The sequence below is a fragment of the Muntiacus reevesi genome, chromosome 4 (genome assembly GCF_963930625.1).
Source record: "Muntiacus reevesi chromosome 4, mMunRee1.1, whole genome shotgun sequence".
Lineage (NCBI taxonomy): Eukaryota > Metazoa > Chordata > Mammalia > Artiodactyla > Cervidae > Muntiacus > Muntiacus reevesi.
In genome coordinates, this window is record NC_089252.1 from 74263474 (window position 1) to 74278480 (window position 15007).

Here is a 15007-nt window from a genome sequence, read left to right on the forward strand (position 1 = left end):
TGGAAGATGATGGTTGCTGATAGACAGATGATGGGTGGATGCATGGATGGTAGATAGAAAGATGGGTGACTTGACAGTGGATGCTGGGGGTAGTGGGTAAGTGTATGGATAAGTGGATAAGTGGGTAGATGGATGATTGGGTGGGTAGGTGAGTTACTAGATACATAGATAGGAAGATAAATAGATAATAAATTCATGGGTGGATAATTAAAACTTTGAGCTTATTCCAAAGCATCTGATGATCTAAAATTAGTGCTAACTGGGAAGCTGGCTGTACAGTAGTCCTTTTGATCACCTCAGACAGAGATGTGGGCAGGCAGGGACCCCTGCTTACTCCAGTGAGCCCCCTCCCTGCTCCTCCCCTGCAGGTGGGCTGCAAGGCAGCCGTGGTCTTATTCCAGTACTGTGTCATGGCCAACTTCTTCTGGCTGCTGGTGGAGGGCCTCTACCTGCACACCCTGCTCGCCGTCTCCTTCTTCTCCGAGCGGAAGTACTTCTGGGGGTACATATTCATCGGCTGGGGTATGGTACCAGGGAGGGCCGTCAGGATGGGAACAAGGGGGCAAAGCTGGGGGAGCTCTTTAGGGGGGCGGGTACCAACCCAGCCTGCACCCTTAGGTCTTGCTGGGCTTCAAGTCCTACCTGCAGGGCATTCAGCCAAGGATTGAGAAAAGTCCTCCAATTGACCCCTGAGCAGGCGCCCTCTGGCTCCAGCTGTACCTCGGGCTGACCTGTGGGACAGACAGGCTCTCTGAACATCCTTCCACTTCCCTCTCACCCCTCAAAACACACAGGGATGCTGCTAATCTATAAAGCACCTCTGCCAAAAGGAAAGACTCCCCGTTTATGCAGACAGGCACAGTCCCGCAGTCTTAAAGCTTCGCCCCCTCAGTAGAGTATCTCTGCAGAGTGAACTGTCTATGTATGCCACCGTGAGTGACCGCATTGGAAACCCTCCCTTTTCTCTCCCTATACCTCCCTGGTTCTTCCGCCTCATTTCTCCCTCTTTCTCCCATGCCCTCTCTTCTTTCTCTCTCCTTCGGTCCTGACAGGGGTGCCCAGCACATTCACCCTGGTGTGGACCATCATCAGGATCCATTTTGAGGATTATGGGTGAGCTGTCAGCCTGCCCCCTCCTCCTGGCTCCCGACACTCAGGGCAGATCCCCTGGGTGGGATCAGGAGGGGCTGGGGAGTAACAGACTCTGGGCCAGTGGTTTTCAAAGGGTTCCGGGGCAGAGTTGGGGACAGCGGGAGGAGGACTGACTCTCTCGGGCCGAGGACAAGCTCCCTCATTCTCCCCTCTATCTCCTGCCCCAGATGCTGGGACACAATCAACTCCTCACTGTGGTGGATCATAAAGGCCCCCATCCTCGCCTCCATCTTGGTAAGGCCTCCTTCCACCACTTAGGGATGGGGAGACTGGGCCCGGAGTGGGTAGACAATTGGCCAAGATCCCACTGGACATTCATGTCTAGGTCAGAACTGAAACCTAGACCTCCTGATCGATGCCTAAGGCAGGACTGTCCCCAACTCCTTCCCCAGCAGTTCTTCCTCTAGAGTAGAGAAAGCAAATGGGGAGGCCCAGCCCTTGGGGTGTGAAAGAGGGTTCCTGGATGACTGTCCCGAAGAGGGAAGAGCTAGGGGAAAGGTACAATAGACCGGTAACTGGGCCCTGGGGGACAAGCCATCATTCCAGGGGACTAGACACCCTTTCTCCCCTCTCTGACCACCTAACCTTGGCCCCCCACCCACCAGGTGAATTTCATCCTGTTCATTCGCATCATTGGAATCCTGGTTCAGAAACTGCGGCCCCCAGATGTTGGGAAGAGTGACAGCAGCCCGTACTCGTGAGTACGGACCCAGGGCCACGGCCCTCCCAATATCCGAAGCTCCAGTCCTCAGGTCATCCCCCATCCCCTAGGAGCTCCCTGCCAGAGTCGCCAAACAGCTACCATGCCCTGCCCAGCTCCACGCCATGGCCTGGCTCAGTCCACACATGTCCCCACCCCCGCCCTCACCTGGCCCATGAGTCCCAGGGCTACTTCTCTTCACGACTTGCCTAGAAGGTGATCTGCCCTGCTGTGTATCTGCTGCTAAACGAGGGAGCTCAAGAAGATAGGAGATAACCTGTGTCCTGTTCACACCACGTGCCCAGTGCCTGACTTGTGCCTGACTCAAAAATGGGGTGCGGTAGATGGATGCCTCAGGGGAGCCCCAAGTCTACCAAGGAGACAGCCACATTCGGGGCTCAGTACCCCCTGAGAGTAGCAACGGCACCCGCAGGTTACATGCCAGGCGCGTGCAATGGGGTTTCCAGGCTTCATCTCATTCCATCCATATAGTCTCCTCCACGGGTTATTTGTTCAGTCATGTCTGACTCTCTGTGACCCCATGGACTGTAGCCTGCCAGGCTCCTCTGTCCATGGGATTCTCCAAGCAAGAATACTGGAGTGGGTTGCCGTTTCCTTCTCCAAGTCTCCTCCAAATTGTACCCATTTCACAGATGAGGAAACTGACCCATACTCCCTCCTCCTCCTCAAAGGTTTGGGAGCATGGCGGGGGGAGGGCACAGTGTCTGTGGGGACAGAGGTCATAGCCTTGCTTGAAAGGTGTGAGGGGCATTCCTGTGCTTGTGGAAGGCGGAGGGGGTGGGGTGGGGGTGGGGGATGAGAGAACTGGCATGTTTCATTAAAACAACTAAGCTGGAAGACAGAACTAGAGAAACACAAAGCGGGTGGCTATGGGAGGGTGAGTTGGTCTGTACACCCACAGATGGGAACAGGAGATTGATTATCTGCACTGCACGGACAAGACGAACCTGGGGCGTCCCACCAGGGCCTTTCAGTCCTGGGATTCTAGAATGTTCTCCTGGGCCCGGCTTCTCTCTGGGGAATCTGTGCTGTGGTTCTAATCTGGCTAGAAAGAATGTCACGAGCTGCTGGATTTAGGATTCTATTCTGGAATCCTGCGATTCTCTCTGATGAGACTAAGACGACTTGAGTTCCTGGTGTGACAGCTCTCCCTCCTGCCGGGTGTGGAGGTGGGGCTTCCCTTCCAGTCTGAGAAAGGAAGGCCCTGCAGGGGCTGCAGTGGGCCCAAGGGCTAGCTCAGCAGGCCTGTGCCCGCTCTTCCTCTAATTTGCCTGCGGGGCCTTGTTTCCCACAAACATACAACTGCTCAAGGGCTTGGATCTGAGGCAGAGCGAGCCGGTCATCGCCAGGTCCACGTGGGTGAGGTGGAAACTGAACAGCTGTCGGCAGGCAGAAGAGGTGGGGGGAGTGGAAGATGGAGCTCCCTGTGGAGGGACTGTCAGCTCCCACTCTCCACCTCCCCACAAGCCTTCAATTTAAAGAAAGCCTCCATCTGTCAGTCGCTGGTGCGTGGGATAGGTTTGCAGCCAAGGAGTGGTGGGCAGGGCTGGGGATGTTGGTGTGGTGGGGAACCAGGTCCAGGAAGGAGTGGGTAGGTCCTTAGGCTCAGGGCTAGGCTCCCCTGGACTGACTGCCAGGGCAGGAGAGAGAAAGACAGAGACACATCCAGCCCTCAGACCTCTCCCAGCGCGTGGACTGTGGGTTCACGCTGCCTGGACCAACTATGAGGTCAGGGGGCTGGCTGGGAGGCCTGAACCAGGATGAGCCCTGCTCCATGGGAAAGGGGCGAGTCATCTCAAGTGACTGTGGACCCTGCTGAACACACAAGGGTGGTTAAGGAAGAGCTGGTCTTTCAGAGAATGCTGGGGTTGCGTGTATTGGTCAGGGGGAGACAGGGGGAAAGGGGTGTGATCCCAGAAAAGGTAGCAACTCCTGGGGAAGTGGACACAGCACAGAAGCCAAAGACAGGGCTTTGCTAATTGACCCCAAGTCACCCTTGGTGACCAAGCACAAACTTGAGCACCCACCATCCTCCCAAGTGACCTTGGACAGATGTGGTCAGCTACCCAAGGACAAAGCCTTCCTTCCCAAAGGCCCTCAAATTCCAGTAAAGCATTGGTCTCTCATGAAAATATTGCACTTTGTAGCGCCCAAAGTGCTTCCGAGTTTACAGGGGTTGGATGGCATCACCAACTCAATGGAGATGAGTTTGAGCAAACTCCGGGAGATAGTGAAGGACAGGGAAGCCTGGTGTGCTGCAGTCCATGAGATCCCAAAGAGTTGGACACAACAGAGAGACGGAAAAACCACTTCTCTTACTTGATCTTGTTGAGCATACACTCGCCCCATTGTACAAATTGGAGAAATTGAGACCAGAGAAAGAGAAATCATGATCTCCCATTGCTTAATATCCCCATTAGTGGCCATGGAACCTGAAATAGCCACTATTACGCATCATCCTTGGGTTTTTCAGCAGTGGTCTTCCTTTATGTGCTCTCCTCCAGGAAGTGAAATAGAGGGGTTACGCTCTCTCTCTCTCTCATGATCCTGTCCAGGAGAGGAGGGCCAGGGGAGCATGAGGATACAGGCACTGCAGATGCAGAACAGAAACATGTGGATATAGGGCTTACGAGACCCCACAGCCCATCTTCACACATCCTGCTCCTTGTCCCTGTCTTCTGTGCCCACATGTGTGGACACCCATGCCCACTGCCTGCCCCTCCCCTGTCCCCAGGAGATTGGCCAAGTCCACCCTTCTGCTGATCCCCCTGTTTGGCGTGCACTACATCATGTTCGCCTTCTTCCCCGACAACTTTAAGGCTGAAGTGAAAATGGTGTTTGAGCTCGTCGTGGGGTCTTTCCAGGTAGGAACTGTGGACATAAGGCTGCATTCTTCTCTGGGCTTTAAGGGAGGGGATTCTCCTGGGTCCTTGGCCTCTTGCCCCTGGATGACAATCTTTTCATTGTAATAAGTATCTACTAAGCACCTACTCTACGTTTAGCCCTTTGATTATCCAAGGGAACATGGGTGGGGCAGGGCTTGGGGCTCTCCGAGTCTGTCTACCTCACTTCTGCTCCCTTCCTCCCTAGGGTTTTGTGGTGGCCATCCTCTACTGCTTCCTGAATGGTGAGGTAAGCCCCTCCCAGACCCTGGGGGCCAGGGAACAGAAGTCTGGTAGCCCCAGGGTCCAAAAACCCTGATGTGTGGAGCAGAGAAGGGTCAAACCTTGCTATGCCAAAGGTGGTCCTCAGACTAGTACGTCAGTGATGGCACCTAGGACCTTGCTTAAAATGCTGATTTCTGGGACAACCCTGGACTTGCTGACTTTGAATCTGCTTTGAAGAAAATCTCCGGGGATTCGTGTGATTCGTGAGAGAAGAGTGTGAGAAGTGCTGTGTTGGGTGGCTATGTGCAGTGTGAGCGGGGATGGGTGGAGGCAGCAAGGTTGAGTCACTGTGGAGCCTGGTTACAAAGCACAAAAATCTACTTGGATGAGTTCAGTGATTTAGAGGGCAAGGATCTGGAGACTAGAGTACCGCCACCCACTCCCTGCAGCATCCCACTCCCTCCCTAGACTGCATTCTCTGATCCTCTCTGGCTCCCACCTCCCCCAACTCCAATGGCTTGATTTGGCCTGGCTCCAAGGAGTTCCATCTCTGCAGCGCCCAAAGTAGCATCTGGCCCCTCACATTAGACTCCTCAAGAGGATATGACTGCCTGCCTCCGCATCCGAGATGGAGTGCAGCCCAGTCAGCATGGCGGGAGGCTTCCTTGGGGCGGGCCTGACCACTCTCCTTCTCCCAGGTGCAGGCAGAGCTGCGGCGGAAGTGGCGGCGCTGGCACCTGCAGGGCGTCTTGGGTTGGGATCCCAAATACCAGCACCCATCCGCGGGCAGCAACGGGGCCACGTGCAGCACGCAGGTCTCCATGCTGACCCGCGTCAGCCCTGGCGCCGGCCGCTCCTCCAGCTTCCAGGCCGAAGTCTCCCTGGTCTGACCTCCAGGTGCCCAGGCGGCTGGGCGGCACCTCTCGCTGGCACTGCCCGCCACCCCGCGCGGCACTGGGGGCAGAGACCTCTCGGGCGAGGTCAGCCCCAGCCCTGAGCTCAGGAGGCTTCCCCGGGCCCCCAGATCACTGTCCGGCAGCCCCTGGAGAACGCTGCCTTTGCGCCTGGCTGGAGAGACGAGGGTACATCGATGGAGGAACACTGGAAGCTCCTACCTGGAAGAGGTGGTGTGAAGCTGTCTTCAGACTCCGCCCCCAAAGACTTCCTCCGCCAATTGAGGGCAAGAAATCTACATACTCTCGCCTGATTCCACCCCGGGTAGCTCACGCCACCCACCCAACCCATCGGAGAAAGGCCACCGCCTATCCCCAGACAGTGCATTTGGGAATGTGCTGTTATCTCAGGCGACAAGGGTACTGCCCTGAAAGGTCACCTGCCACCACCACCTGGACAGTGCCTGAAGTTCCACCGTTGACATCAGGTTCTTTTGGGTTAAGCATCACCATTCAGGCATCTCTCCAAACATGCAGTCCCCTCCCTCAGTGCCTCCTCATAGCTGCCAGCTCTTCGCAGTGAATGAGTTTTTCTGCCTCCAGCAGGTGCGGTTGTAAACAAGGAGTTTTTAGTTTGGGGAGGGCAGCTATCTCCATAGTCCCCGCTAGGGTGGAGCTGCCCCGGGATGGCTGGACCAATTCCAAGAGATTACCTCCAGCCCTACTGATCCTCACCGGCTCTGGGAGCTGCCCACCTATGTGCCAGCTATTAGCACGAGGCTCAGAGATGATGGACGCTCACAGGCCCCTTCATCCTCACAGCAACCCTGCAAGGTGGGCACTATCACAGTCAGCCTCACCCAGAGCAGGTACCTCACCTTGTCACACAGACAGGATTTGAACTCAGATCTTGCTGATGGGAAAGTGAAAGCACAGACTCTTAACTGCTGCCTTTTATATATTGTAACCAGCTGAATCTTCTTGCTTATTTGTATCACCACTGGTATTGTTATTAGCACCATCCCCGAACCCCATTCCCATTCCCGGAGTGTGGCTGAGGAGTCCTCTGGCCCGTGTATCCTCTGGACAAGAGCCTGGGGGTTGTCACAGCCTGTATCTTCCCTGTACCCCTGTGGCCACACGGCTTGCTATCCACGCCCCAGCCAGAAGATCCCCTTGGGACTGCAAACAGGCTTGTGCAACAATAAACATTGGGTTGGATTAGCCTGGCTTTCCTGGTGGTTGGTGTTCCCATGTGGGGTAAAATGGGCCAGCTTCCAGCTCGTGGTCATCCCCCCATGCCCCATTCCAAGGAGGGCTGGTCAAAGTCGTCACTGAAGTCAGACGCCACCACCCCTCTGACTTCCATGTGAGGAACACACAGTTCTAAGGGCTTTCAACTCACATATTGCTCAGTGGTACCCTCTCTCCTCTGAGTGTGGTGAAGTTATATCCTGTCCTTGTTGTGTCCCCCTGCCCTCTAAATCCAACCAACAAGAGACAGTTCTATTCTTGGAACTATGCAAAACAGCTGACGGAGCTGTCCGCGGTCCCAGAAATGGTTACGTCTGGGCACCGACAGCCAAGGAGCACACAGGTCCTGAGTTGACCGTGTTACCATTGTCCAGGTGGCGGAGGACAGAATAAGTGTCCCCCAAACAGACAATATCTCTAACAGGTTTAAACGCAGAGGCTGCGGGGCGAAGAAGATGGTGCCGGTCAGTAAGGGATGGATTCAAAGTCATTGCTCCAGTTGACCTCCTTGGGTTCCCCTTCCTGCGAAATTTCTGCTGGTTCTGGCTCATTCTCCACTCTGCCTAAAATCCCACCAATAGTGAGTCATATCTGGGGAGAGAAGCAGAGCTATCATCCAGGAGGGTGGAAAGAAAGAGAGAGACCCAAGACAGGGACAAAAAAAAAAGACAGAGGTGGGGCCCTGCCACCCCCACAACTCCCGGCTCCTGCCAGGGGTTGAGGGGCATTCAGGAATGCAGAGAAGTTGAGACATGGTTCCTTGCCAGCAGAGGTCATGAGCAAATGTCCCAGGCTGCGTATGAACTGGAAGTAGAATGGGGGTGACCACGAACAGAGTTTCTCCGGCACCCCCTCTTTCCTCCAGCTCGCCAGTACCTCTCAGGCCTTTCTGGGCAGTCAGACCAGACCAGCTCATCTCTATCGCCACCTGGTGGGTGCCTCGAGGACTTCATCAAGGTTGGCCTTAGGGACCCAAATACCGGAGTGGGGGCCCCTCCCCAGAAGGCCAGGTGACAGAGAGGTCAGTCCTCTCTCCTCAGATCCATTTCAGAATGAGATTCAAGAGAGAGAGGAGGTGGTGAAGACATAGGATTAATAACCCCAGGGACAGCTTGGGATGAAGGAGACCCAGGATGGGCCTTCCAACCAAGCCCTTGTGACAGTGCTTCCAACTCCGGACCCAGCTGTGACGCCAGGTAGAACCAGACCTCTGGTGGCCTGCAGGCAAGGCCCTGGCCCTTGACCACATCTGGCCCCAGGCCCTAAGGGCAAAACCCAGTTCACTCAGGTGGGCTCACTCTGGGAAGACAAGGACAAGTAGCACCCCCCCCCCCACCATCCTGGCACAGATTACCACCATGTGGGAGACTCCTGCCACTCCAGGGGACAGGCTGCCCAAGGAGGGTGACCAGTCTGCCAGTAGGATGGATAAGGAGCATCTTCCAGGTGAGCGGTACTTCCCGAGGACTAGGAAGGAGTCGCCAGATCCCAAGGGAGCAAAAGAGGTGCCAGAGTCACCTGAATCCAAGGAAGCAAGTATGGGGGGCTCTTTGCAGCAGGAATTCAGTGGGGGCTTCTTAAATGAAGCCAAAGGGATGAGGGTGGGTTTGGGGCAGGCCACTCTGGCTGCTGAGAAGGACCCAGGGGCGGAACAAGGAAAAGCTGCCAGTCCATCATCCAGGTGAGGAGGAACTGGTTTGGAACATGCTGAAGTAAGGTCTGTAGGGTACCTGGGGAGAAGACCCAAGACTGTTGGAACCTGACCTAAGGGGACAGAGCCCAGGCAGAGGTAGGGAGACCAGAGCAGCCCCCGGGGGTGGGCACGGGGAGTCTATATCCCCAGGCACCTCCATCTGGCTGGCGGGGGTGGTTGGAGTGAAGAGCTGGTATCAGTACCTCAGTTCCCACCACTTGCCCAGGGCCTGTTTTAGCGGGCAATGACAACCCCCCCTCCCCCACCGCTCCTTTCTGTTCCCTCCACGTGGGAACAGGAACTGTTCTTATCTCTCCCGGGGGAGGGGGGCCGGAGCCACAGCTGGCAGTCATTAAACACCCTGATCAGGCCAGGGATGGCTGAGATATTAATAGCCAGGAGTCGATGGCCTGGGAGACACAGCCTCCCAGAAAAGGGACAGAACCCTCTGCAGGCCATGGGGGGATGAGGAAGATGGGCCAGAAGGCCATCCAGGCAATGCCGCAGCCTCCAGGAAGGACAGATGAAATCCAGAGAGGAGGGAAGGGACGTGCTTGGGATCGCCAGTAAGTCATCAGTTGTAGCCCAGCCTTGAACTCCGTTCTCACAGCCCCAGAACCCTGCCTCATTATATGAATTGTCATAAGTCAGATTCACTGGGATTGCCCTGTGCGTGAGTGCTCAGTCACTTTAGCTGTGTCCGACTCTCTGCGACCCCATGGACCATGGCCCGGCAGGCTCCTCTGTCCATGCGATTCTCTAGGCAAGAATACTGGAGTGTTTTGCCATTTCCCCCTGTAGAGAAACCTAAAACCAGACCTAGTTGGTGACCCTGAATCTTTATTGTCTTCATTTCAAAATCTTGATTAATTTTTTTTGTTCATTTTGTGTTTTAACATTAGTTTTGATTTTTTTTTTAATATTGTATTAAAATACTTATCCTGATTACCACTGAGTTTTTTGCAACCCCCTTAAGTTTTGCATCCAAAAACAGTGCCTCACTTGCCTCACCATAGTCCCAGTCCAGCTCCCAGAGGTCCCAGTGTCTCTGAGATCAGCATATTGGCTTGGAAAAAAACTTTGAAGAGTTCTGAGCCAGCATCTATGTAGCGCAGAGGGAAGGAGTCCTGGCAGGGTGACGCCCACTAGAAGTAGGGAGCTCCAAGATTAATTCAGAGGCTCAATAAATGTCAACTTAGGCCTAGGTGTTTCCTACCTGTCCACTCTACCATCCTCAATGTGTTGACTTTTGTCCTCAGACTTATTGCCTCTTGATTGCAAGATGGTTGCTGTTGCTCCAAGCGTCACATTCTCACAGGACCCCATTCACTGGCAGGGAGGAGAGTGCTTCCTGTGTGCCTCTTTTTGTCAGGAAAATAAACTATCCCAGAACCTACTTTCTATATACTCTCTTCAGGCTCCTTGGCCAGGACTAGGTCACACATGCAAGCCCTGGCTGTAAGAGAGACCAGGCTTTCAGAGGCAAGTTGATCTAATAAGGAATAAGGATTGATCTGATAAAGGAAGATAGCTATTGAGTAGGCAACCAACAGAATCTGACTCTCAGCCTCCTTTTGGACACCTGTTTGGGTAAGTGTATGGCCTTCTGTATTCCCTCTATCTGAGCCTGGGGGTGTGGTAGATGGTAGAGGAGAGGAAGCCAAGCCAGTGATGGATCAGTGGTCAGATCTAGCAAACACTCTAAGTCTCTCTGCAAAAAGAGATTTTAAACATTTATCATTTATTTATTTACTTGGTTGTACCAGGTCTTGGTTGTGGCATTTGGGATCTTGTTCCCTGGGACTGAACCCAGATTCCCCTGCATTAGGAGCACAGTCTTAGCCACTCGACCACAAGGGAAGTCCCAGAAAGAGATTGAAAGTAGGAAAGTAAACATATAAAAGTTTGGAAGAATGGAAACTAGGGCACACCTAGCTTCATGGTCACACCACCCCAGCTGCTACCTTGAAGGAAATTATTGTCAGTGTCTGAGTTGCACATCCATTAAACTGGTGACAAGGAAGTGAAACACAGCCTGCTGCGGCGGCAAAAACATATCTGCCAGATCCCACCCAGCAGCTGCCACGCCACAGGAAGAGAAGCCCCCACTCCCCTTCTGCCTTCCACTCTCTCCCAAAGAGCCTCCCTCTAAACTGCATCTGAATTCTCTGCAGTCAGGGGGTCTGGGCCTTCTAGCCCCTGCAACCCAGGGAAATGTGGAGGGGGCCGGGGAGGGGACACCTGGTTCCAGGGGGCTGTTTCTAGCACAGAGGCTCAGGCGACTTTGCGGCCTGAGTCCCCAGAAATCAGAGCCCATGACCAGGAACCAGGAACACGGAACTGAGAAATTTGATGCAGGGAAACCGAGAGCCAAAAATCAAGGTGGGTTATTGAGCTGGTCACCACTTTGCCAATGGGAACTCGTGTCCACGGGGACCCTCCAAGGAGTGGGTGTGCCCGTGGTAACACCCTCACACTGCTGGGCAGGGCGGGACTGAGTGTCTGCGGATGCCTGCAGTTGTCCCACAATGACTCCGGAGGCCCTGGGGCAGAAGGCAAGAGCTGTGTGGGACAGCTGAGGTGGGGTCAGTCCCGTCTTTCCTGCAGGAGCTGGCAGAGGTAGGTGAAGAAGACACGAGGCAGAGCCCAATACAGGTGGCCTTGTGGCAGGAGAGAAAGGAGCCTGGCACAAAACTAGGCTAGAGTCTTCTAAGGTCTCGGTGGACATTCACGGTGGCCAGGCGCTCATGAGCTCCCAGCCTGTTCTCTCAGCTCTAGGCCCCATCTCAATTCACTCTGGCTCCTCAGACCCCTCCAGCCCCAGCCATCCCTCCATCCCCACCCTGGGGATGAGCTGCTCTCATCTCAGCACTGGGCCCGGCAGTGCTGAGACAGGCCCACCAGGTCCCCACTCAGCCACCTTCCCCGTGCCTCATGGAGCAGAGGAACTTTTGGAACCTTCCAGGCCTCTGGGAGTGAAGGAGGCTTGAAGGAAAGTCTTGCCTTCAAATCTGTAGCTCCACCGTTTTTACCCAGCAGGGCTACCTGAGAGCCACAGGCTGCCTGGTGGGGGGCGGGAGGAGGCTGTCTTCCAATGCAGAGGGGAACACACCCTCCTCTAGCTTCAGTTTTCAGTTCCTTTCCCTTCAAGTTTTCATCCCAGAGAATGAAACCTACATGAGCCTCTGAGAGATATGCCCCCTCCCCTTCCCACCACTCACCAGCTGAAGTTGGGTTTTCTTTCCCCCCCTCCCCCCAATCCTCCCCTCCATCCTCTCCCCTTCCATCCTCCCCCCATCCTCAGCCCCTCATCCTTCCCTCCATCCTCCCCTCCCTACATCCTCCCTGCTCCCAGAGATGGCTTCACCCATCCCCACCGCTTCCCTGGTTGTCATGGTGGAAGGGCTTCAAAGGAGTGCGATTTCAGGGTTCAGGGCACAAGAATGATACCGGTTTATTATTTTCACAGTATTAACGTCATTCTGTTCACTTAGCAAATAGCGACTGGGCTCTCGCCGTGTGCACTGTTCCAAGCAGAGACCAAGGCAGAGGTCCTCTGCTCACAGAGCTGAGCCTCCGATGGAGGAGTCAATAAATAAAGAGAGGAAAATTATAGAATAAAGAAGGCAAGAAGGGCTTGGGGGAGGGGTGCTCTATTGGTTGGAGTGGTTGGATGAGGGCACCCCCAAAGGGTGGCTCAGTGACAGGCGCTTTCCCTTTCCTGGTCATCAGAGGATTTTAAACCATATATGTCAGAACTAGGGCCCAGAGACTTTGAGGTCCAGGTCAAAAGATCCAGTCCTCTGCCTGTGCTGCAGCAGCCCTGACAGTATGTGACAGCCACATCCCGGGCCTTGGGGCCTCAATGCCGTCGGAACCTCCCCTAAAGAGGGGCTCCAGGGCCCACAGCTCGCATGGTCACTGGGAGGGGATACCCGCTCGGACACAGGGAGAGTTGTTCCTTGGAGCTTCACTGTGGCAGTAACCTGGTTCAGAGGTTCCATCTGGGTGTGGGGGCCAAGAGGCAACCGCACCCCAACACCCAACACCGGTTCAGTGCCTTCCATGCCAAGTGACAGAGAACAGGCCACTCTTGAAAAGACTAATATTTACTCTTCAAATGGGCGCTGGCACAGGCTATTTCCTGCAACTGGCGACTGGCTCACCCCGTGGGCTGGACATGACAAGAGGAGTGCCAGGAGACAGGCTGATGTCCCCGCGGACACCAGCTGCCCCGAACGAGACAGGGTCTTTGAGATGGGGACGGCATGTTCCAAGGTCCCATCTTGTCATCTCACCTCTGCTTGCGCACCTTCATGGTGGGGTGCTCACGACCTCCCTGAGTGCCGTTGGACAGCCCTGTGAGAAAGTGCATCCTTGTTCTGGCCCTGTGTTCCTTGCTTTCAGCCCTCGCTCTCATCCCTGGGGCCTCAGAAAATGTGCCTGGAACAACCCCTCAGGGCAGGCATGGTCCTGGTCCCCTCCTTGCCTCCCAGCCCCGGCCCCCTCCAGTTTCACTTCCCCAGGGCTCACTCTGCCGGCCCCGAAGCCAGGACAGGCTATTTATGGGGTGGGAGGGAGACTTGCCTTGGGTGCACCTCTGTCCCCTGCAGCTGTGTGCTCTTTTTCCCCGTGAGAGCCCTTTAGCGGAGTGCCTCCTGTGGGAAAGAACCTCGGCCAGGAAACTCTTGGTCAGACAGCCTGAATCTAAGAAGGAGAGGGTCCCCGGTGGCCAGAGTCAGCTCCCACCCACCTGCGTTCCCTCTCTGCAACCCCTCCTCTCTGTCCTGTCCCCTCCCCCTGCCCCCATGGGTCCCAGAAACCATCCCCACCCATTACAACCCCTGGGCTTGGCTCAAGTTCCCCAGTGGAGCCCCGAAGGCTAAAACACTCCAGGAGCACATGGGCCTTCGGAGCACCCAGAGGCAGGCCCTGCCAACCCGTCCAGTCCAGTCAGGCCAGGGCTCCCTGGAAAGATCTCCAGGGGCAAGGCAGTCCCCCTGGTTCTTCCAGGGCTCTCAGACCTAACTGCTGACTCTAGCCAGTCCTCTTTTTTTGTTGTTGTTTTTTGGTTGTTGGTTTTTTTTTAATTCCTTATTTTCTCTATGCGTGTTAAGTCACTTCAGTCGTGTCCGACTCTTTGTGACCCCAGGGACTATAGCTCTCTACAGTCCTCCTGTCAGGGGACAGGCTCCTCTGTCCATGGACATTCTCCAGGCAGGAATACTGGCGTGGGTTGCCGTCCCCTCCTCCAAGGGATTTTCCCAACCCAGGGATCGAACCTGTGTCTCTTAGGTCTTCTGTATTTACCTAATTCCCAAACTTCTGACTCCTTATAGGCGACCATTCAGATGAATTTGACATGTATCTTTGGGAGTATATTCTTAGGAAATATGGCATCATTTTGTGCACATATGTTTCTAATTTGTATAAATGTCATTTTTTTTACTCTGTGCTACATTCTGAAGATGTATCCATGCGGCTACATCTAAATCAGGCTCTTCTGCCTCCCGCCCACTGCCCCACAGCAAGCCTGCATGATTTATCCGTCACAGTAGACACACCGGTTGCTTTCTGCCAACGGAAATAATGCTTCAGTAAACATTTCTCTTCATACGTGTCCCCTTAAGGATCTGTGTAAGAATTTCCCAGGGACAGAGAACTAGAATTGAAGTTTCCACAGCATAAGGGGCAGGTACACTAAATTTGGGTAGGCAGCTGTATCAGTTTTCTAGGACCGCCAGGACAAAGTGCCACAGGCTGGATGGATGAAAGAATAGAAATTTATTTTTTCACGTTTGTGAAGGCTAGTAGTTGGAGGTCAAGGTGACCCATTGGGCTGGTTCCTTCTTGGCTTACAGAAGAGCACCTCCTCACTGTGCTCTCCTGGGGTCTCCCCTCTGTACATATCTGTGTCCTAATCTCTACTTTTAACTATTTGAGCCCTCTTCCTATGATCTTTTTTTTTTTTAACCTTAATTACCTTTGTAAAGACCATGTCACTTCTCTGGTGGTCCAGTAGTTAAGGCTTCCCTTTCCAATGCAGGGGGTTGAAGATCCACCCCACCCCCAAAACAAAACAAAACAGAAGCAATATTGTAACAAATTCAATAAAGATTTTTTAAATGATCCATATTTTTAAAAAGACCCTATCACCAAATACCGCCACATTTTGAGACACTGGAGT

The 15007-nt window shown here is 54.2% G+C and overlaps 1 protein-coding gene across 5 annotated transcripts in view; it reads left to right on the plus strand.

Moving 5' to 3' along the window:
• VIPR1 (vasoactive intestinal peptide receptor 1) overlaps positions 1-7087 on the plus strand; it is a 31455-nt gene extending 24368 nt beyond the window's left edge. For 3 of the 5 annotated variants that reach the window (XM_065935256.1, XM_065935257.1, XM_065935259.1), the window contains 7 exons: positions 369-522; positions 1053-1113; positions 1320-1386; positions 1758-1849; positions 4608-4737; positions 4964-5005; positions 5679-7087. In XM_065935256.1, coding sequence (XP_065791328.1) covers positions 369-522; positions 1053-1113; positions 1320-1386; positions 1758-1849; positions 4608-4737; positions 4964-5005; positions 5679-5870 — 738 coding nt within the window. In that variant the 3' untranslated portion in view covers positions 5871-7087. The remainder of the gene's footprint in view (positions 1-368; positions 523-1052; positions 1114-1319; positions 1387-1757; positions 1850-4607; positions 4738-4963; positions 5006-5678) is intronic. The other 2 variants (XM_065935258.1, XM_065935260.1) reach the window with 1 other exon arrangement.
• Positions 7088-15007: the final 7920 nt, after the last annotated feature.